Source organism: Scyliorhinus torazame, chromosome 2 (genome assembly GCF_047496885.1).
Source record: "Scyliorhinus torazame isolate Kashiwa2021f chromosome 2, sScyTor2.1, whole genome shotgun sequence".
Lineage (NCBI taxonomy): Eukaryota > Metazoa > Chordata > Chondrichthyes > Carcharhiniformes > Scyliorhinidae > Scyliorhinus > Scyliorhinus torazame.
The window spans coordinates 109,746,961-109,763,420 of NC_092708.1; the positions used below are offsets into that span (position 1 = coordinate 109,746,961).

General features: G+C 45.7%; 1 protein-coding gene across 8 annotated transcripts in view; it reads left to right on the forward strand.

Moving 5' to 3' along the window:
- Positions 1-16,460, forward strand: part of prpf40a (PRP40 pre-mRNA processing factor 40 homolog A) — a 100,880-nt gene that overhangs the window by 60,094 nt on the left and 24,326 nt on the right. For all 8 annotated transcript variants that reach the window (XM_072475406.1, XM_072475398.1, XM_072475389.1 and 5 more), the window contains 2 exons: positions 13,565-13,679; positions 13,973-14,064. In XM_072475406.1, the coding sequence (XP_072331507.1) occupies positions 13,565-13,679; positions 13,973-14,064 (207 nt within the window). The remainder of the gene's footprint in view (positions 1-13,564; positions 13,680-13,972; positions 14,065-16,460) is intronic.

Sequence of the window (16,460 nt, forward strand, 5' to 3'; positions counted from 1 at the left end):
ATTTTAATGTCAAATTTTGTTTGATAACACTAGTGGTGTTTTACTGTGCTAATGGCACTTTAAAAGCAATATAAATTGTTATAGCAGCAAAATGTTTTTAGGGTGTTACCGATGGAGAATATCCATGACCAAAGAAGAGATAGAACAACTATATTTCAAATTACATTATTTTGTTTATCTCGGGGCTTTTTCTGGTTCCTTGCGCTGTGGTTTATTCTCTGTTTTTCAAAAACTTTGACAAGTCCCTCATTCCTCAAGCTGCAGCTTTCAAGTGGTTTATGTAAACCTCCAATGAGATAGCTCACACCATGTCATAATATATCATACCTCCGCATCTAACTATATTCCTGTTATTGCCTTAAAATTGTAATGTCTCACGCTATTTTAAAGCAGCACGAATTGTGACAACGCAAAAATAGAAAAAGGAGTCACCTGTTCACCCTTTTTCCCTTCGATCTTGCTCACGGCTGATCTGCTGAGTTTCCATGTTCCTGCATATTCAAGAATTCCCAGATTCCTTGAAACCCTTAGTATCCAAAAATCCAGTCATCTTTAGAGTCATAGAAGTCTATAGCACAGAAAAGGCCCTTTGGCCCATTTTGTCTGCCCCAGTCAAAAACAACCACCAAACTATTACAATCCCGTTTTCAGCACTTGGCCCATAGCCTTTTATGCCTTGGCATCGCAAGTGCACTTCTAAACACTTAAATGTCATGAGGGTCTCTGCCTCCACCACCCTTTTAGGCATTGAGTTCCAGACTCCCACCACCCTCTTGGTGAAAAATTTTCCCTCACATCCCCTTGAAACGTCCTGCCTCTTACCTTAAATCTATGCCCCTGTCATTGATCCCTTCGCCTAGAGGAAAAGCATATTCCTGTCTATCTATTTTATACATCTCAATCATCTCGTACCTCAGTCTCCTCTTCTCCAAGGAAAACAACCCCAGTATATCTAATCCCTCTTCATAACTAAAGCTCTCCAGACAGGCAACATCCAGGTAAATCTGCTGTGCACCCTTGCCAGGGCTATCACATCTCTCCTATAATGTGGATTTCAGAACAGCACACAATACTCTAGCTGTGGCCTAACCAATGTTTTATACAGTTCCAGCATAACCACCCTAGACTTCAACTCTATGCCTCCATATCTTTGTTTTGCATGTACTCCGCAACTGAGCATGATAGAGAATTTCAAAGTTTCACAGCCCTCTGAGTGAAGAAATTTCTCTTCACCTCAGTACAAAATAGCTAATTCCTCATTCTGTGACTGTGTTTGGTTCGACACTCTCCAGCCATGAGACGATTCTCCCAGCTCCAACCTTATTAAGTCTCTTAATGTTATATATTTCAATGTTTATATATCTCACTTCTAAATTCCAGACAATATAGGCCTAATATACTCAGGGCATGATTTAACTAAAAGGAAACAAGTCCCACAGCGAGTGCGTTTAGCCGCATGTTTCCCGGCGAGAAACACAAGGCTATCAACGCCACTCGTTAAATAATGGAGCCTCAGCGGGGAACGCGTGGCCGAGGCCACACATACCCCGTTTTCTGCACCGAGGAGCTCTGCTTGCTGGAACTCCTCCATATAGCGAGAGATCGGAGGCCATTTTTAAATGGCGTCCCGATCTCCGAGACCCCCTCCCCCTCCCCCCAGTGCCCCAATGCACGATGGGAGGGCCTGCACCACCCAACAGCCACGCAGGGCACCCCGGCCCGATCGTCAGCACACAAAAAATGCCAGGCTGGCACCCAGCTGGCACCAGCGGTGTTAGGGTACCATCCTGCGCTGCAGGCCTACAATCCCCTGGGAGACCTCCCACAAGTGCCGTTCTGTCTGTTCCCTGTTTGTGGGGACCTGCGCTGAACGGCGCTTGCCCGAGGCGAAGGGGATAGATCCCAACCTAGGGTTACCTCGGGAATTTGCCCATTAAAGTGAGACTAGCTGTCTCGCTTTAATATGCAGATTTGCTAAAAAGTGGTCCCGCCCGCAATAGCATTTTGGCAGCAGGGTATCCGGTATTTATTGGCCAAGCTGCGCTGCGGCAAGCTGCTTTTCGGGCACAGCATGGCAGTTGGATCGCGCCCTCAATCTCTCCTCATCCCAAGAATCAGCTGAGTGAACCTTTGATTGAAGCTCCTAACATTTCCCAGTCTGTCACTATTTAAAAAACATTCCGCTTTTCTCTTTTTTAAAAAAAACTAATGTGGTAGTTTCACATTTATCCACGTTATATTCCATCTGGCATGTTCTCACTTGATCTCTCCATACCCCTTTCCAGGTTCTTTGCATCCTCTGCATAGCCTACCTTCCCATCTAACTTTATACTATCGGAAAATATAGATGTGGGGACTGAGAATAATCTATCCAAGTCATTGGTATGGGCTGTGAAAAGCTGAAGCCCATATGATACCCCTAGCTACAGCCTGCCTAACTGAAGATTAGTTTTTTATTTTTACTTTGTTTTCTGGCTGTTAACCAAATTTCAATATATGCTAATATATTACCACTGATCCCATGAACTTGATTTTTTGGTAAACTCTTACATGCCACCTTATTGAGTGCTTTTTAAAAACCTGCTCACATTCCCCTGTTTTATCCCCTTAACCTTGCACGCACTTTTTTTTCAGATAGCAATCCAATTCCATTTTGAATATCTCGATCAAACCTGCCTCCAACACCCTCTTTGGAAGTTATTCCAGAGTCCCAACACCCTCTGGGTGCAATGTTTTCTCTTCACATTGCTTTACTCCTTTTGACAATTATTTTAAATCTGTGCTCTCCAGTTCCTGATGCTTTCTTGAATGGGGACAGTTTCTCACTATCTACGTGTCCATATCCCTCAGGATTTTAAATACCTCTATTAAGTCTCCTCTCAACCTTCTTTTCTCCAAGTAGAAACTTTTGATAATAAGAGCATATATCGAGGGGTTTCTGGAAGTGACTATAACTGCCTCTTTTAAAACCCTAGGAATTCGGACATTAGGTCCCAGAAGTTTGTAGCCTTTAGTGCCATTATTTCTTTTGCACTATTTATCTGCTAATACTCATTTCTCTGGGTTCTTTATTCTCATTGGACTCTTTGTTTCCCACGATTTGTGCAATTTCTTTGAGTGTCTTCTACAATGAAGATCAATATTAATTTAGGTAATCTCTGGTTTATGTCTCCATACCAAGCGCTAATGAGAGTAGGAAGTTAGGTAGGATCAGTACTTGGCTTGAGGAAGGGCTTCAGATTCTTGAACTTTGGGACCAGGTCTGAGGTGGGTGACGTTTATTCAAAAGGGAAAAGTTGCATATCAACAGAACTGGTACCATTGTCCCTCTGGGGACCTCATTTGTCTGGTTGTAAATTATTTAAACTAAATCAGCAGGGGAAGGAGAACCAACATGTAGTGTAGATAAGAAGAATAAGATGCATAAAGGAGTGAGAGTTTGGGATAGTACTTTATAAGGAAGCAGACCTGTATTAGATAGGAGCAGACTTAAGAAGGACTACAAGGAATTCAAAGATGGGTTTACAATGCAAATATATAAATGCATAAAGTGTGATAAATGCGTTTGGTGACCTCCAAGCACAAGTAGCTGTGTGGTAATATAACATGGGGAGGGGAAAAATTGAGGTAGAATAGCAGCATTGGTTTGAAAAAGATGGTGTCCTGGTGAGGGCCAAAAGCCAACTTCATTTCGGTCGAGTTGCGAAACAAAATGGGGATGATTATGCTATAGGCCTCCAAATGGGATATTAGAGATATAAAGAAGAACTTCAGATTGGGATGAATGGGGATCTAACCATGGTAAAATAGAACCAAATCATAGCAGGAAAAACTAACAGAGCAATGGCGGACTTCAAGTATGTGATGGTTCAGGTACAAGCTAGGTATGTTCCAGCAGGGTCCTATGAAGCCATGGGCTCTTGAATGATGAGGGGGATAGGGTATATAATGCAATACTGGGACAGCACGGTAGCACAGTGGGTATCACGGTTGCTTCACAGCTCCTGGGCCCCAGGTTCGATTCCCGGCTTGGGTCACTCACTGTCTGCAAAGTCTGCGTGGGTTTCCTCTGGTTGCTCCGGTTTCCTCCCACAGTTCAAAGATCTGCAGGTTCGGTGGATTGGCTATGCTAAATTGCCCTTGGTGTCAAAAAAAAACAAGGTTAGGCAGGGTTACTGGGATAGGGTGGAGGTATGGGCTTGAGTAGGGTGCTCTTTCCAAGGGCCGGTGCAGACTCGATGGGTTGACTGGCCTCCTTCTGCACTGTAAATTCTATGATCACTCATGCCCAAGCACCAGATCCAGCAATGGCTTCTTCCTAATTTAGGTCAAGAACATACTGGTCAGGGAAGTTTTTCTGAACAGATTCCTGAAATTCCTCCTCTATCCCAATCAATATTTTGGGGTATTAAAATCCTTAATATCACAACTCTACAGGGAGGCATGTCAGGTGAGTTCAGGCCAAATACAATAATTTGAGATAGGAAGTGAAGAGGACAATACACTGGCAAAGAGAGAATATGAGAATTAATGACAGTTAACCTAAACCGTAACCCAAAAGTCTTCCACCAGCATGTAAAAGGTAAATGGATAATAAGAGGTGGTGATGACCTTATTTTTTTTTTTAAATATATTTTATTCAAAATTTTTTTGGTCAAACAAGAACAGAACAGGATTTCCCCCTTTTTACAACTTTAAAACAATATAAATAATAATGACCGTTTTTTTTTAACAAATAAATAATATATTAACTAAACGGCAACTACCAACAACAAAATAATAACTCTCCAAGACAATAAAGTCCCACATGCCAGTATAAATAACTAATATACAAACAACTATAGGAAACCCCTGAGGGCCCGCATGCCCCCCCCCCCCCCCCCCCCCCCCGGGTTGCTGCTGCTACCTACTCCATTTCCCTTATTGTTCTGCGAGGTAGTCAAGGAACGGTTGCCACCGCCTGGTGAACCCTTGAGCCGAACCTCTTAGTGCGTACTTTATCCGCTCCAATTTTATAAACCCTGCCATGTCGTTTATCCAGGCCTCCATGCCCGGGGGTTTAGCTTCTTTCCACATAAGTAGAATCCTTTGCCAGGCTACTAGGGACGCAAAGGCCAAAACATTGGCCTCTCTCGCCTCCTGCACTCCCGGCTCATCTGCAACCCCAAATATAGCCAACCCCAGCCTGGTTCGACCCGGACCCCCACCACCTTTGAAATCACTTTTGCCACACCCACCCAGAACCCATGCAATACCGGACATGACCAAAACATGTGGGTGTGGTTCGCCGGGCTTCCCGCGCATCTCACGCACCTATCCTCCACCCAAAAAAATCTACTCAGCCTTGCTCCCGTCATATGCGCCCTGTGCAGAACCTTGAATTGTATCAGGCTGAGCCTGGCACACGAGGACGAAGAGTTTACCCTACTTAGGGCATCTGCCCACAGCCGCCCCTCAATCTCTTCCCCCAGCTCCTCCTCCCATTTTCCCTTCAGCTCCTCTCCCATCGTCTCCCCCTCATCTCTCATTTCCCTATATATATCTGACACCCTACCATCACCCACCCATGCCCCCAAAATCACTCTGTCCTGGATCTCTTGCGCCGGGAGCTGCAGAAATTCCCTTACCTGCTGCCTCACAAATGCCCTCACTTGCATATAGTGAAATGCATTCCCAGGTGGCAACCCATATTTTTCTGTCAGTGCTCCCAGACTCGCGAACGTCCCGTCTAAGAACAAGTCCTTCAATTTTGCAATTCCTGCTCGCTGCCAAGATTTAAATCCCCCATCTATCCTTCCCGGGACGAACCTATGGTTGTTCCTTATCGGGGACCACACTGAGGCATCCGTCACTCCCTTATGTCGTCTCCACTGCCTCCAAATTTTCCGTGTTGCCACCACCACTGGACTTGTGGTGTACTTTTTCGGGGAGAACGGTAAAGGCGCCGTCGCTAATGCTTGCAGGCAGGTTCCCCTACAGGACGTCATCTCTAATCTTTTCCACGCCGCTCCCTCCCCTTCCCCCATCCACTTGCATACCATTGATATATTGGCGGCCCAATAATAGTCACTTAAGCTCGGCAGTGCCATTCCCCCCCCTATCCCTGCTATGCTGCAGAAACCCCCTCTTCACTCTTGGGGTCTTCCCAGCCCACACAAAGCTCATAACGCTCTTATCCACTTTTTTGAAAAAGGCCTTGGTAATCATCACTGGGAGGCACTGGAACACAAAAAGAAATCGCGGAAGGACCACCATTTTGACCGCCTGCACCCAGCCCGCCAGTGACAGGGGCACCATGTCCCATCTCCTAAAATCCCCTTCCATCAGCTCCACCAATCTTCCTAAATTAAGCTTATGCAAGGTTCCCCAGTTCCTGGCTATCTGGATCCCTAGGTACCGAAAATCCCTTGTTACTCTCCTCAGCGGCAAATCATCTATTCCCCTGCTCTGTTCCCCAGGGTGCATCACAAACAGCTCACTCTTCCCCATATTCAGTTTATATCCCAAAAATTCCCCAAACTCCCTGAGTGTCTGCATTATCTCGGGCATCCCCTCCACTGGGTCCACGACGTACAGCAACAAATCATCCGCGTATAATGACACCCGGTTCTCTTCTCCTCCCCTAAGTACTCCCCTCCACTTCCTAGAGCCCCTCAGCGCTATGGCCAGTGGCTCAATTGCCAACGCAAACAGTATCGGGGACAGGGGACACCCCTGTCTTGTCCCTCTATATAGACGGAAGTAGTCAGATCTCTGCCTGTTTGTGATCACACTTGCCACCGGGACCCTATATAAAAGCTGAACCCACCCAATAAACCCCTCTCCAAATCCAAATCTCCTCAACACTTTCCACAGGTAATCCCACTCCACGCTATCAAATGCTTTCTCAGCGTCCATCGCCACCACTATCTCCGCCTCTCCCTCCGGCGGGGACATCATCATCACACCTAGCAGCCTCCGTATATTAGTGTTCAACTGTCTCCCCTTAACAAACCCAGTTTGATCCTCGTGAACCACCCCTGGAACATAATCCTCGATCCTCGTCGCCATCACCTTGGCCAAGAGCTTGGCATCTACATTCAGAAGGGAGATAGGCCTGTAAGACCCGCACTGCAGCGGGTCTTTGTCCCTCTTCAGGAGCAACGATATCGTCGCCTCCGACATCGTTGGGGGCAACGTCCCCCCTTCCCTGGCCTCGTTAAAGGTTCTCGTCAGAAGCGGGGCTAGTAGGTCCATGTATTTCCTATAAAATTCCACCGGGAACCCATCTGGTCCTGGGGCCTTCCCTGCCTGCATGCTCCCAATCCCTTTTACCACCTCCTCCACCTCAATCTGTGCTCCCAATCCTGTCCTCTCCTGCTCCTCCACCTTCGGGAATTCCAGCTGATCCAGGAAGTGCATCATTCCCTCCTTCCCTTCCGGGGGTTGAGCCTTATACAGCCTCTCATAAAATGCCTTAAACACCCCGTTCACCCTCTCTGCTCCCCGTTCCATCTCACCCTCCTCGTCCCTCACCTCACCTATCTCCCTCGCCGCCCCTCTCTTCCTCAATTGTTGGGCCAGTAACCGGCTCGCCTTCTCTCTGTACTCGTACTGTACTCCCTGTGCCTTCCTCCATTGTGCCTCTGCCCTGCCCGTAGTCAGCAAGTCAAATTCCGTATGCAACCTTCGTCTTTCCTTGTACAGTCCCTCATCCGGAACCTCTGCATATTGCCTATCCACCCTCAAAATCTCTCTCAACAATCGCTCCCTCTCTTTACTCTCTTGTTTCCCCTTATGGGCCTTTATGGAAATCAGTTCCCCTCTGACCACCGCCTCAGTGCCTCCCAGACCACTCCCACCTGAACCTCTCCATCATCGTTAATCTCCAAGTACCTTTCGATACATCCCCTCACCCTTATACACACCCCCTCATCCGCCAACAGTCCCATATCTAATCTCCAGAGTGGGTGCCGTTGCTTTTCCTCTCCTACTACCAGATCTACCCAATGTGGGGCATGGTCCGAGATGGCTATGGCCGAATACTCCGTCCCTGTCACCTTCGGGATCAGTGCCCTTCCCAGGACAAAGAAGTCTATCTGAGAATACACCTTGTGGACATGGGAGAAGAAGGAAAACTTCCTACTCCTGGGCCTAGTGAATCTCCAAGGGTCTACTCCTCCCATCTGCTCCATGAAGTCCTTAAGCACCTTGGCCGCTGCCGGCCTCCTCCCGGTCCAAGACCTGGACCGGTCCAGTCCTGGATCCTGCACCGTGTTGAAATCCCCCCATTACCAACTTTCCCGCCTCCAGGTCCGGGATACGCCCCAGCATACGCTTCATGAAGTTTGTATCATCCCAGTTCGGGGCATATACGTTCACCAGAACCACCGCTTCCCCTTGTAATCTGCCACTCACCATCACGTATCTACCCCCACTGTCCGCTACTATGGTCCTCGCCTCAAACACTACCCGTTTCCCCACTAATATAGCCACCCCTCTATTTTTCGCATCCAAGCCCGAATGAAATACCTGTCCCACCCATCCTTTACGTAATCTGACCTGATCCGCCAGTTTCAGATGCGTCTCCTGTAGCATGACCACATCTGCCTTTAATTTCTTTAGGTGCGCGAGTACCCTTGCCCTCTTAATCGGCCCATTCAGCCCTCACATTTTACGTGATCAACCGGGTCGGGGGGCTCTTTACCCCCCCCCCCCCCCCGCCGCCCCATGTCGACTAGCCATCCCCTTTTTTAGACCAGCTCCTCACCCGGTTCCCACGCTCCTGTTTGTCCCCCCGACGGTGTCCTCCCGTCCCGACCACCCCGCCCCATAACAGCTCCCCCTTTCCCTTAGCAGCAGCAACCCAGTTAACCCCCCCCCCCTCCGCTAGATCCCTTTCTAGCGTAATTGCTCCCCCCATGTTACTCCCAGAAGTCAGCAAACTCTAGCTGACCTCGGCTTCCCCCGTTTATCCTTGGCCCCCCCATTGTGTGAGCCCCCCTCCTTCCTGCGTTCCCTTTCCCGCCGCAATTACCATAGCGAGGGAGCAAAGCCCGCGTTTCCCACTCGGCCCCGCCACTAATGGCGTAGCTCCCTCTCTCCTTCCCCCTCTCCTTCCCCACAGGCGCCCACAGTTCACCATACCGCCCCCCCCCCCCCCCCAAACGAGGGGAATAGAGAAAAAATTTCCCTTCCCCGTCCCATACAATCCCCCCACTACTTTATTACAGAAACTCTTTCTCTCTCCAGTCTAGTCCAACTTCTCCTCTACAATAAATGTCCACGCCACTTCTGCCGTCTCAAAGTAGTGATGTTTCCCTTGGTGTGTAACCCACAGTCTCGCTGGCTGCAGCATTCCAAATTTAACTTTCTTTCTATGTAGCACCGCCTTGGCCCAATTGAAACTCGCCCTCCTTCTCGCCACCTCCGCACTCCAATCCTGGTACACGCGGATCACCGCATTCTCCCACCTGCAGCTCTGTGTCTTTTTCGCCCATCTCAGGACCATCTCCCTGTCCTTATAGTGGTGAAACCTCACCACTATGGCTCGAGGTATTTCTTCTGCCTATGGTCTTCGCGCAAGGACTCGATATGCTCCCTCCACTTCCAAGGGGCCCGTCGGGGCCTCCGGTCCCATTAACGAGTGAAGCATTGTGCTCACATATGCCCCGACGTCCGCCCCCTCTGCACCTTCGGGAAGACCCAAAACTCTTAAGTTCTTCCTCCTCGAGTTATTCTCCAGGGCTTCCAGCCTCTCTACACACCTTTTTATGCAGTGCCTCGTGCGTCTCTGTCTTCACCACCAGGCCCTGTATTTCATCCTCATTCTCAGCAGCCTTTGCCTTCACATCACGAAGCTCCAACTCCTGGGTCTTCTGTGCCTCCTTTAGCCCTTCAATCGCCTGTAGCATCGGGGCCAACACCTCCTTCTTCAGCTCCACACAGCGCAGCAGGAACTCTTGCTGTTCCGGGCTCCACACCGAATGGCCTCCTTCCGCCTCCATCTTGCTTCGTGCTTCCCTTCCTTGCCGCTGCTCCTGAGGATCCTCTGCAATCCAGCCACTACTCTCTTTCTCCATATATATCGGGGGGGATTCCCTTCTATTTCACCGCACAATGGTTTTAGCCGTCAAAAATTGCCGTTGGGGCTCCTAATAAGAGCCCAAAAGTCCGTTCCAACGGGAGGTGCCGAAACGTGCGACTCAGCTGGTCATCGCCACACCCGGAAGTCCGGTGATGACCTTATTAATGGTAAAAGAGGGTGATGTCTCCTTAAAGCTGCAGGGTAAGGCTAGAATAGTTAATTGATACTTTGTATCAGTGTTCACTAAGGAAGTGGATGCTTGGTAGAAGCAGAGATGATGATGGGAATGAACATTGATAGGAAGAAGAAACTGGAAAGGCTGGCTGTGCTTCGTGGGTGAGTCGCCTCATCCGGATGGTTTGCATTCTAGATTGCTAAAGGAAGTGGGAGTGCCCCGCAAACCTTGTTCGTATGTTTTGGTCCTGCCCGAAGCTGGAGAAGTATTGGAGGGAGGTTTTGAAGGTCATCTCTGGGGTAATACACGTGAGCTTGGAACCAGCACCATAGAAGCCATTTTTGGGGTGTCGGACCGCTCAGGGCTGCAGGCGCGGGCGGATGACTCTCGAAGGTGAAGTTTGACCTGAGGGGGATGAAGGAAGGGTTCTACAATTCATGGGGATTGTTTATCATGCACTTACAAGAATTGGTTGCCCTGTTATCTTTGTTGAGCTCTCTATTTATCTTCCTCCAAACTCGCTACTCTGCTCTGTAGCCTCAATGTTTTTCATACTGCTTTTGAATTTCTCTTTCCTGAATCCTCTCAGTCCTCCCTTTAATTGGTTTAATGCCCTCTCTGCAGCCCTAGTTATTTGATTTGGTCCTGGCCAGGTTTGAGCCTGTCTCAATAGAACAGCTTTCCTTAGTACTATCCAGTGCCAGTACTGGTGATAATGCCCTGTTGAAGTGAATTGTAACCTGAAATGCTTTTTGCAGGCTTCTTGCCGGAAATTCAAAAATATTGAAGAAGGATTTCTCCAATGATTCTCAAGTTGGAGTTTGGTCTCTTTAAGCAAAAGGTTTTTGTCCGATATTCAGATAGGGAAACCTACTCTGGGATTTATGGTATTACTTTGCTTCAAATACTCCTCCAATAATGACCCTCACTTGAGTTCAAAATAGACACTTGTTTTGAGTCTGAAAAGGTGAACCACCCGCCACCCCACTACCTCCAAGATAAGATAATCAGCAAGGAATATTACCTTCTTTGAGGTGGCATTTTAAATAATTATCAGCTATATATAAGGGTCTGGGGTTCTCATCAAAAATTGTATTCCCCCTCCCCCTCCATTTTTGGAGAATACAGAGAGGGGTTCCTAATCTGCTTACAGAAACCTACTTGAAACATTTTTTTACTAACTTAATTACAAGTTTATTAAAGAACCGTTGAACATTCAATGACTATCGAAGGATGGCAAACATAAGTTATAATATAAAAAGAGATTTTAATAAATATTGCAATAGACTAAAATTACTTGGGATATCTGTCAAATATTTGAAGCAAAGTAATACCATAAATCCCAGAGTAGTTTTCCCTATCTGAATAACTGGCATAAAAACTTTTTGCTTAAAGGGACCAAACTCCAACTTGAGAATCATTGGATTAAGGTTTTCCTTTAAATCCTTCTTCAATACTTCTGAATTTCTGTCAAGAAGCCTTTATACCCCACTGAACATAATTATATCATCCTTAGCAGCTATGGCTGCTGCCTCCTTGTTTAACCTCCTCCCTTTTGATTATCCCACATAATTTATTATTATTTATTATTTAATTGGTGAAGATTACCCTCATTATGTGAACATAGTAAGCATTTTTCCGGGATGTAATGTATTCTAATATCAAGCCAAATTTAATTTGCTTCTATAATTTCATAGTGATTTTAAGCTCTAACACAAAAGTAGTGATTCTTCAAGTTTATTTTTTAAGTTTCTTAGTTCGGTTGAAGGTTGTGTTCTCATATCATCTGTATTTTCCACAAAGTGTCCAATAAAGTTCAATCCTGACTGTTAGAAAGGAGCCCACCAGTGTTTCACAGTATCCTGAACTAGGTTTTTAAAATGATTTTGTAATAGGTAAGAATGCCAAACACCAGACTGAACTGACATTAATTTGTGTCACCACTTTTTTAAAAAATTCCTTTTAGTAATGAACAAAGCATTTAAATTGTGAAATGATAGTCCTTATCGATTCTTCTTTCCCAAAAAATGAGACTTCTCTTGCATTCCAGTGAATGCTACTGACATGATGAAATGTTTATCTGTCTTTAACTAAATTCAAAGCTGCCCCTGTACAGGTGTACAAGGGCTTGTAAAATGATTGTCTTGAGCCATTTTGCAGCATGCAACCATTTATTCAATTCTGAATTGTAATGTCTTTATTATATATTTGCATTCTGTCAAACTATGCCTATAATCCATGACACTGTGAATTGAAATCCCTGCCTCCCACACGACTATCCACACATTTTACTGTATAATTTGTTTGACCCTGTGCGCCACAGAGATAACAATCCAGATGTTATTGCCAGTGAGTTCCTGCATATTATTTGGACCCATCTCCTGAAACACACTCAGTAAGACATCAATCCTCATTGCCAATGTTATTGGTTTCTCTTTGGCCCACAGCAGCTGGATCCCTCTGCTCACACTGAATGTTCTGCTCCCATGACAAGATGTCATTAATGCTGGCACTAGGCAGAAAGCACAACTTTTTATTATTCCAGACTTCAGCTGCAGAGAATGGTTTCTATCCCCTTGACTATCCTCTTCCCTATCACAATCATATTCCCTTCCACATTCTCCATTTGAATGGTTCCTGCTCCACCATGCTAGAGTCAGCTTGCTTATCCATCCGGAAATCATCAATATGGCAGCAAGAACCTGGAGTATGTTTGGTGCGAGCAAAGGCGAAGACTCTTCCAGCACTGCACCTGAGATCCCGTTATCTTGCAATTACACTCTACTGTTCATGTTCACAAACCAGATCTTGACCATTACTTAATGTAAGGGATGTACTGCCAATTGGATCAATGTGTTCAGTTAACTGCTTCCCTCATTGATGCCTTACTATGGCAGGATCACGATCTTCAGCCCAACAATTCTGAACTGATGTTCCTCACGATGCAGTTTCATCCTGCAGATATGGTTGGCTGGCATTGCAAAGCTCTTCTCCAACTCCCACATGCTAATGTTTCAGCACACCACCAGCCTTGCCAACCTTCTCTCCCCTTGTTTTATTTATTTCAATAATTAAAGTTTACATATTTAATTAAGTTAGCATATAACTTTGTGCATTAGCTCATTGGTCGATCTAGTTTGTTTTGGATATTTACCCATAACTTTTACCTACCACCATTCCTTAGGCTGCAATGTCACTGTGTTTTTCTCTTGTGTTATTCTTGGCCTCATCCTTTTAAACAATTTATCCTCATTGAATGGAAGAAGATAATGTGCTGAAAAATATGGGTTTTAATTTTCACACTTCATTTAATCTTCTTGCAGACATTCTTGGATGAGTTGCATGAAAGTGGACATTTGCATTCCATGTCTACCTGGATGGAATTGTATCCTGCCATCAGTGCTGATATTAGATTTTCCAAAATGTTGGGCCAACCTGGTAAGACTTTTTCAATTTGCCCCAACTCTACTGAGTAGTACTATATTCCGTATGCTTCACCTGATGCCTGTGTCTATGTATTTACATTATGTATTTATGTATGTCCTATGTTTTTTTTAATGTATGGAATGATCTGTCTGGATGCAGAACAATACTTTTCACTGTACCTCGGTACAAGTGACGATAAAACAAATCCAAATCCAACCCTTCAAGTTGTTTGCATATGCTTAAGTAAAGATTTTTGTCAAATATTTATATTTTTATTATATGCCGAATTGCTATTGTATCTCTAGGATCTACTCCACTTGATCTCTTCAAATTCTATGTGGAAGATCTAAAAGCACGCTTCCATGATGAAAAGAAGATAATAAAAGATATTTTAAAGGTAAATACAAAGCATATGGAATTCATTTGTGAACATATACAGGGATGAATTTATAACTTACAAAATATGGTGCAAGTGTAGCTTGTTGAAATCTACAATTGACTATTAGGAAACTAATGGGTCCTTATTTGGACTGAGTGTGACCTCAACAGAATGAGAGAGTTTGATGAGCTGAGGAAATTCTGTGAGGAGGGGAGAGAGAGATACCCCTTTGCTTTTTCAAACTTTTTCATTCTGTAAGAATTGCTCTACTACAGGGGAAGAATCAAGCTGTTTGGTGAGCATCTGGTGAATATACAGTAAGTGGTCAGGCCTACTCTATTCCTAAGGTTTAAACATTTGTGATGAGATTAATAAATAACAATAAAATAAATAATAAAATTATGAAGTAATTAATTAAAGCACATAGGTTTGGCAGGATGGGTGATGTGTCAAGGCTGCAGCATGTGGGAGCTCGTAGATACCACTGTAATCCAATGCAAGTGTGTCTGCAGTAAGTGTCTGAGGCTCGAGGAGCTTTGGCTGAGAGCCATTTGGCTGGAGTCTAAGCTGCGGATACTATGACTATGACATCAGGGAGCCAAGAGTTATCTGGACACTTCGTACCAGGAGGCAGTCGGACCCCATAGGGATAGGGTCTTCTGATGTGGAAGATGATCAGTGACATAAGAGTGTGATTGCAGCTGAGGCGGGTATAATTTCTGGATTATTACCTGAGCTATGTGCAAATAAGATTAGAAAAATGAATGCGTGGCTCAAAGACTGGTGTGGGAGAAGTGGGTGGTTTTGGGGCATTGGCACCAATATTGGGGAAAGTGGGATCTGTACCATTGGGGAGGTCTACACCTGAGCCGTGCTGGGGCTGATAGAACATAGAACAATACAGCGCAGTACAGGCCCTTCGGCCCACGATGTTGCACCGAAACAAAAGCCATCTAACCTACACTATACCATTATCATCCATATGTGTATCCAGTAAACTTTTAAATGCCCTCAATGTTGGCGAGTTCACTACTGTAGCAGGTAGGGCATTCCACGGCCTCACTACTCTTTGCGTAAAGAACCTACCCCTGACCTCTGTCCTATATCTATCACCCCTCAGTTTAAGGCTATGTCCCCTCGTGCTAGCCATTTCCATCCGCGGGAGAAGGCTCTCACTGTCCACCCTATCTAACCCTCTGATCATTTTGTATGCCTCTATTAAGTCTCCTCTTAACCTTCTTCTCTCTAACGAAAACAACCTCAAGTCCATCAGCCTTTCCTCATAAGATTTTCCCTCCATACCAGGCAACATCCTGGTAAATCTCCTCTGCACCCGTTCCAAAGCCTCCACGTCCTTCCTATAATGCGGTGACCAGAACTGTACGCGATACTCCAAATGCGGCCGTACCAGAGTTCTGTACAGCTGCAACATGACCTCCTGACTCCGGAACTCAATCCCTCTACCAATAAAGGCCAACACTCCATAGGCCTTCTTCACCACCCTATCAACCTGGGTGGCAACTTTCAGGGATCTATGTACATGGACACCTAGATCCCTCTGCTCATCCACACTTTCAAGAACTTTTCCATTAGCCAAATATTCCACATTCCTGTTTTTCCTTCCAAAGTGAATCACCTCACACTTCTCTACATTAAACTCCATTTGCCACCTCTCAGCCCAGCACTGCAGCTTATCTATATCCCTCTGTAACCTGCTACTTCCTTCCACACTATCGACAACACCACCGACTTTAGTATCGTCTGCAAATTTACTCACCCACCCTTCTGCGCCTTCCTCTAGGTCATTGATAAAAATGACAAACAGCAACGGCCCCAGAACAGATCCTTGTGGTACTCCACTTGTGACAGAACTCCATTCTGAACATTTCCCATCAACCACCACCCTCTGTCTTCTTTCAGCTAGCCAATTTCTGATCCACATCTCTAAATCACCCTCAATCCCCAGCCTCCGTATTTTCTGCAATAGCCTACCGTGGGGAACCTTATCAAACGCTTTGCTGAAATCCATATACACCACATCAACTGCTCTACCCTCGTCTATCTGTTCAGTCACCTTCTCAAAGAACTCGATAAGGTTTGTGAGGCATGACCTACCCTTCACAAAGCCATGCTGACTATCCCTGATCATATTATTCCTATCTAGATGATTATAAATCTTGTCTCTTATAATCCCCTCCAAGACTTTACCCACTACAGACGTGAGGCTCACCGGTCTATAGTTGCCGGGGTTGTCTCTGCTCCCCTTTTTGAACAAAGGGACCACATTTGCTATCCTCCAGTCCTCTGGCACTATTCCTGTATCCAATGATGCCATAAAAATCAAAGCCAATGGTCCAGCAATCTCTTCCCTGGCCTCCCAGAGAATCCTAGGATAAATCCCATCAGGTCCCGGG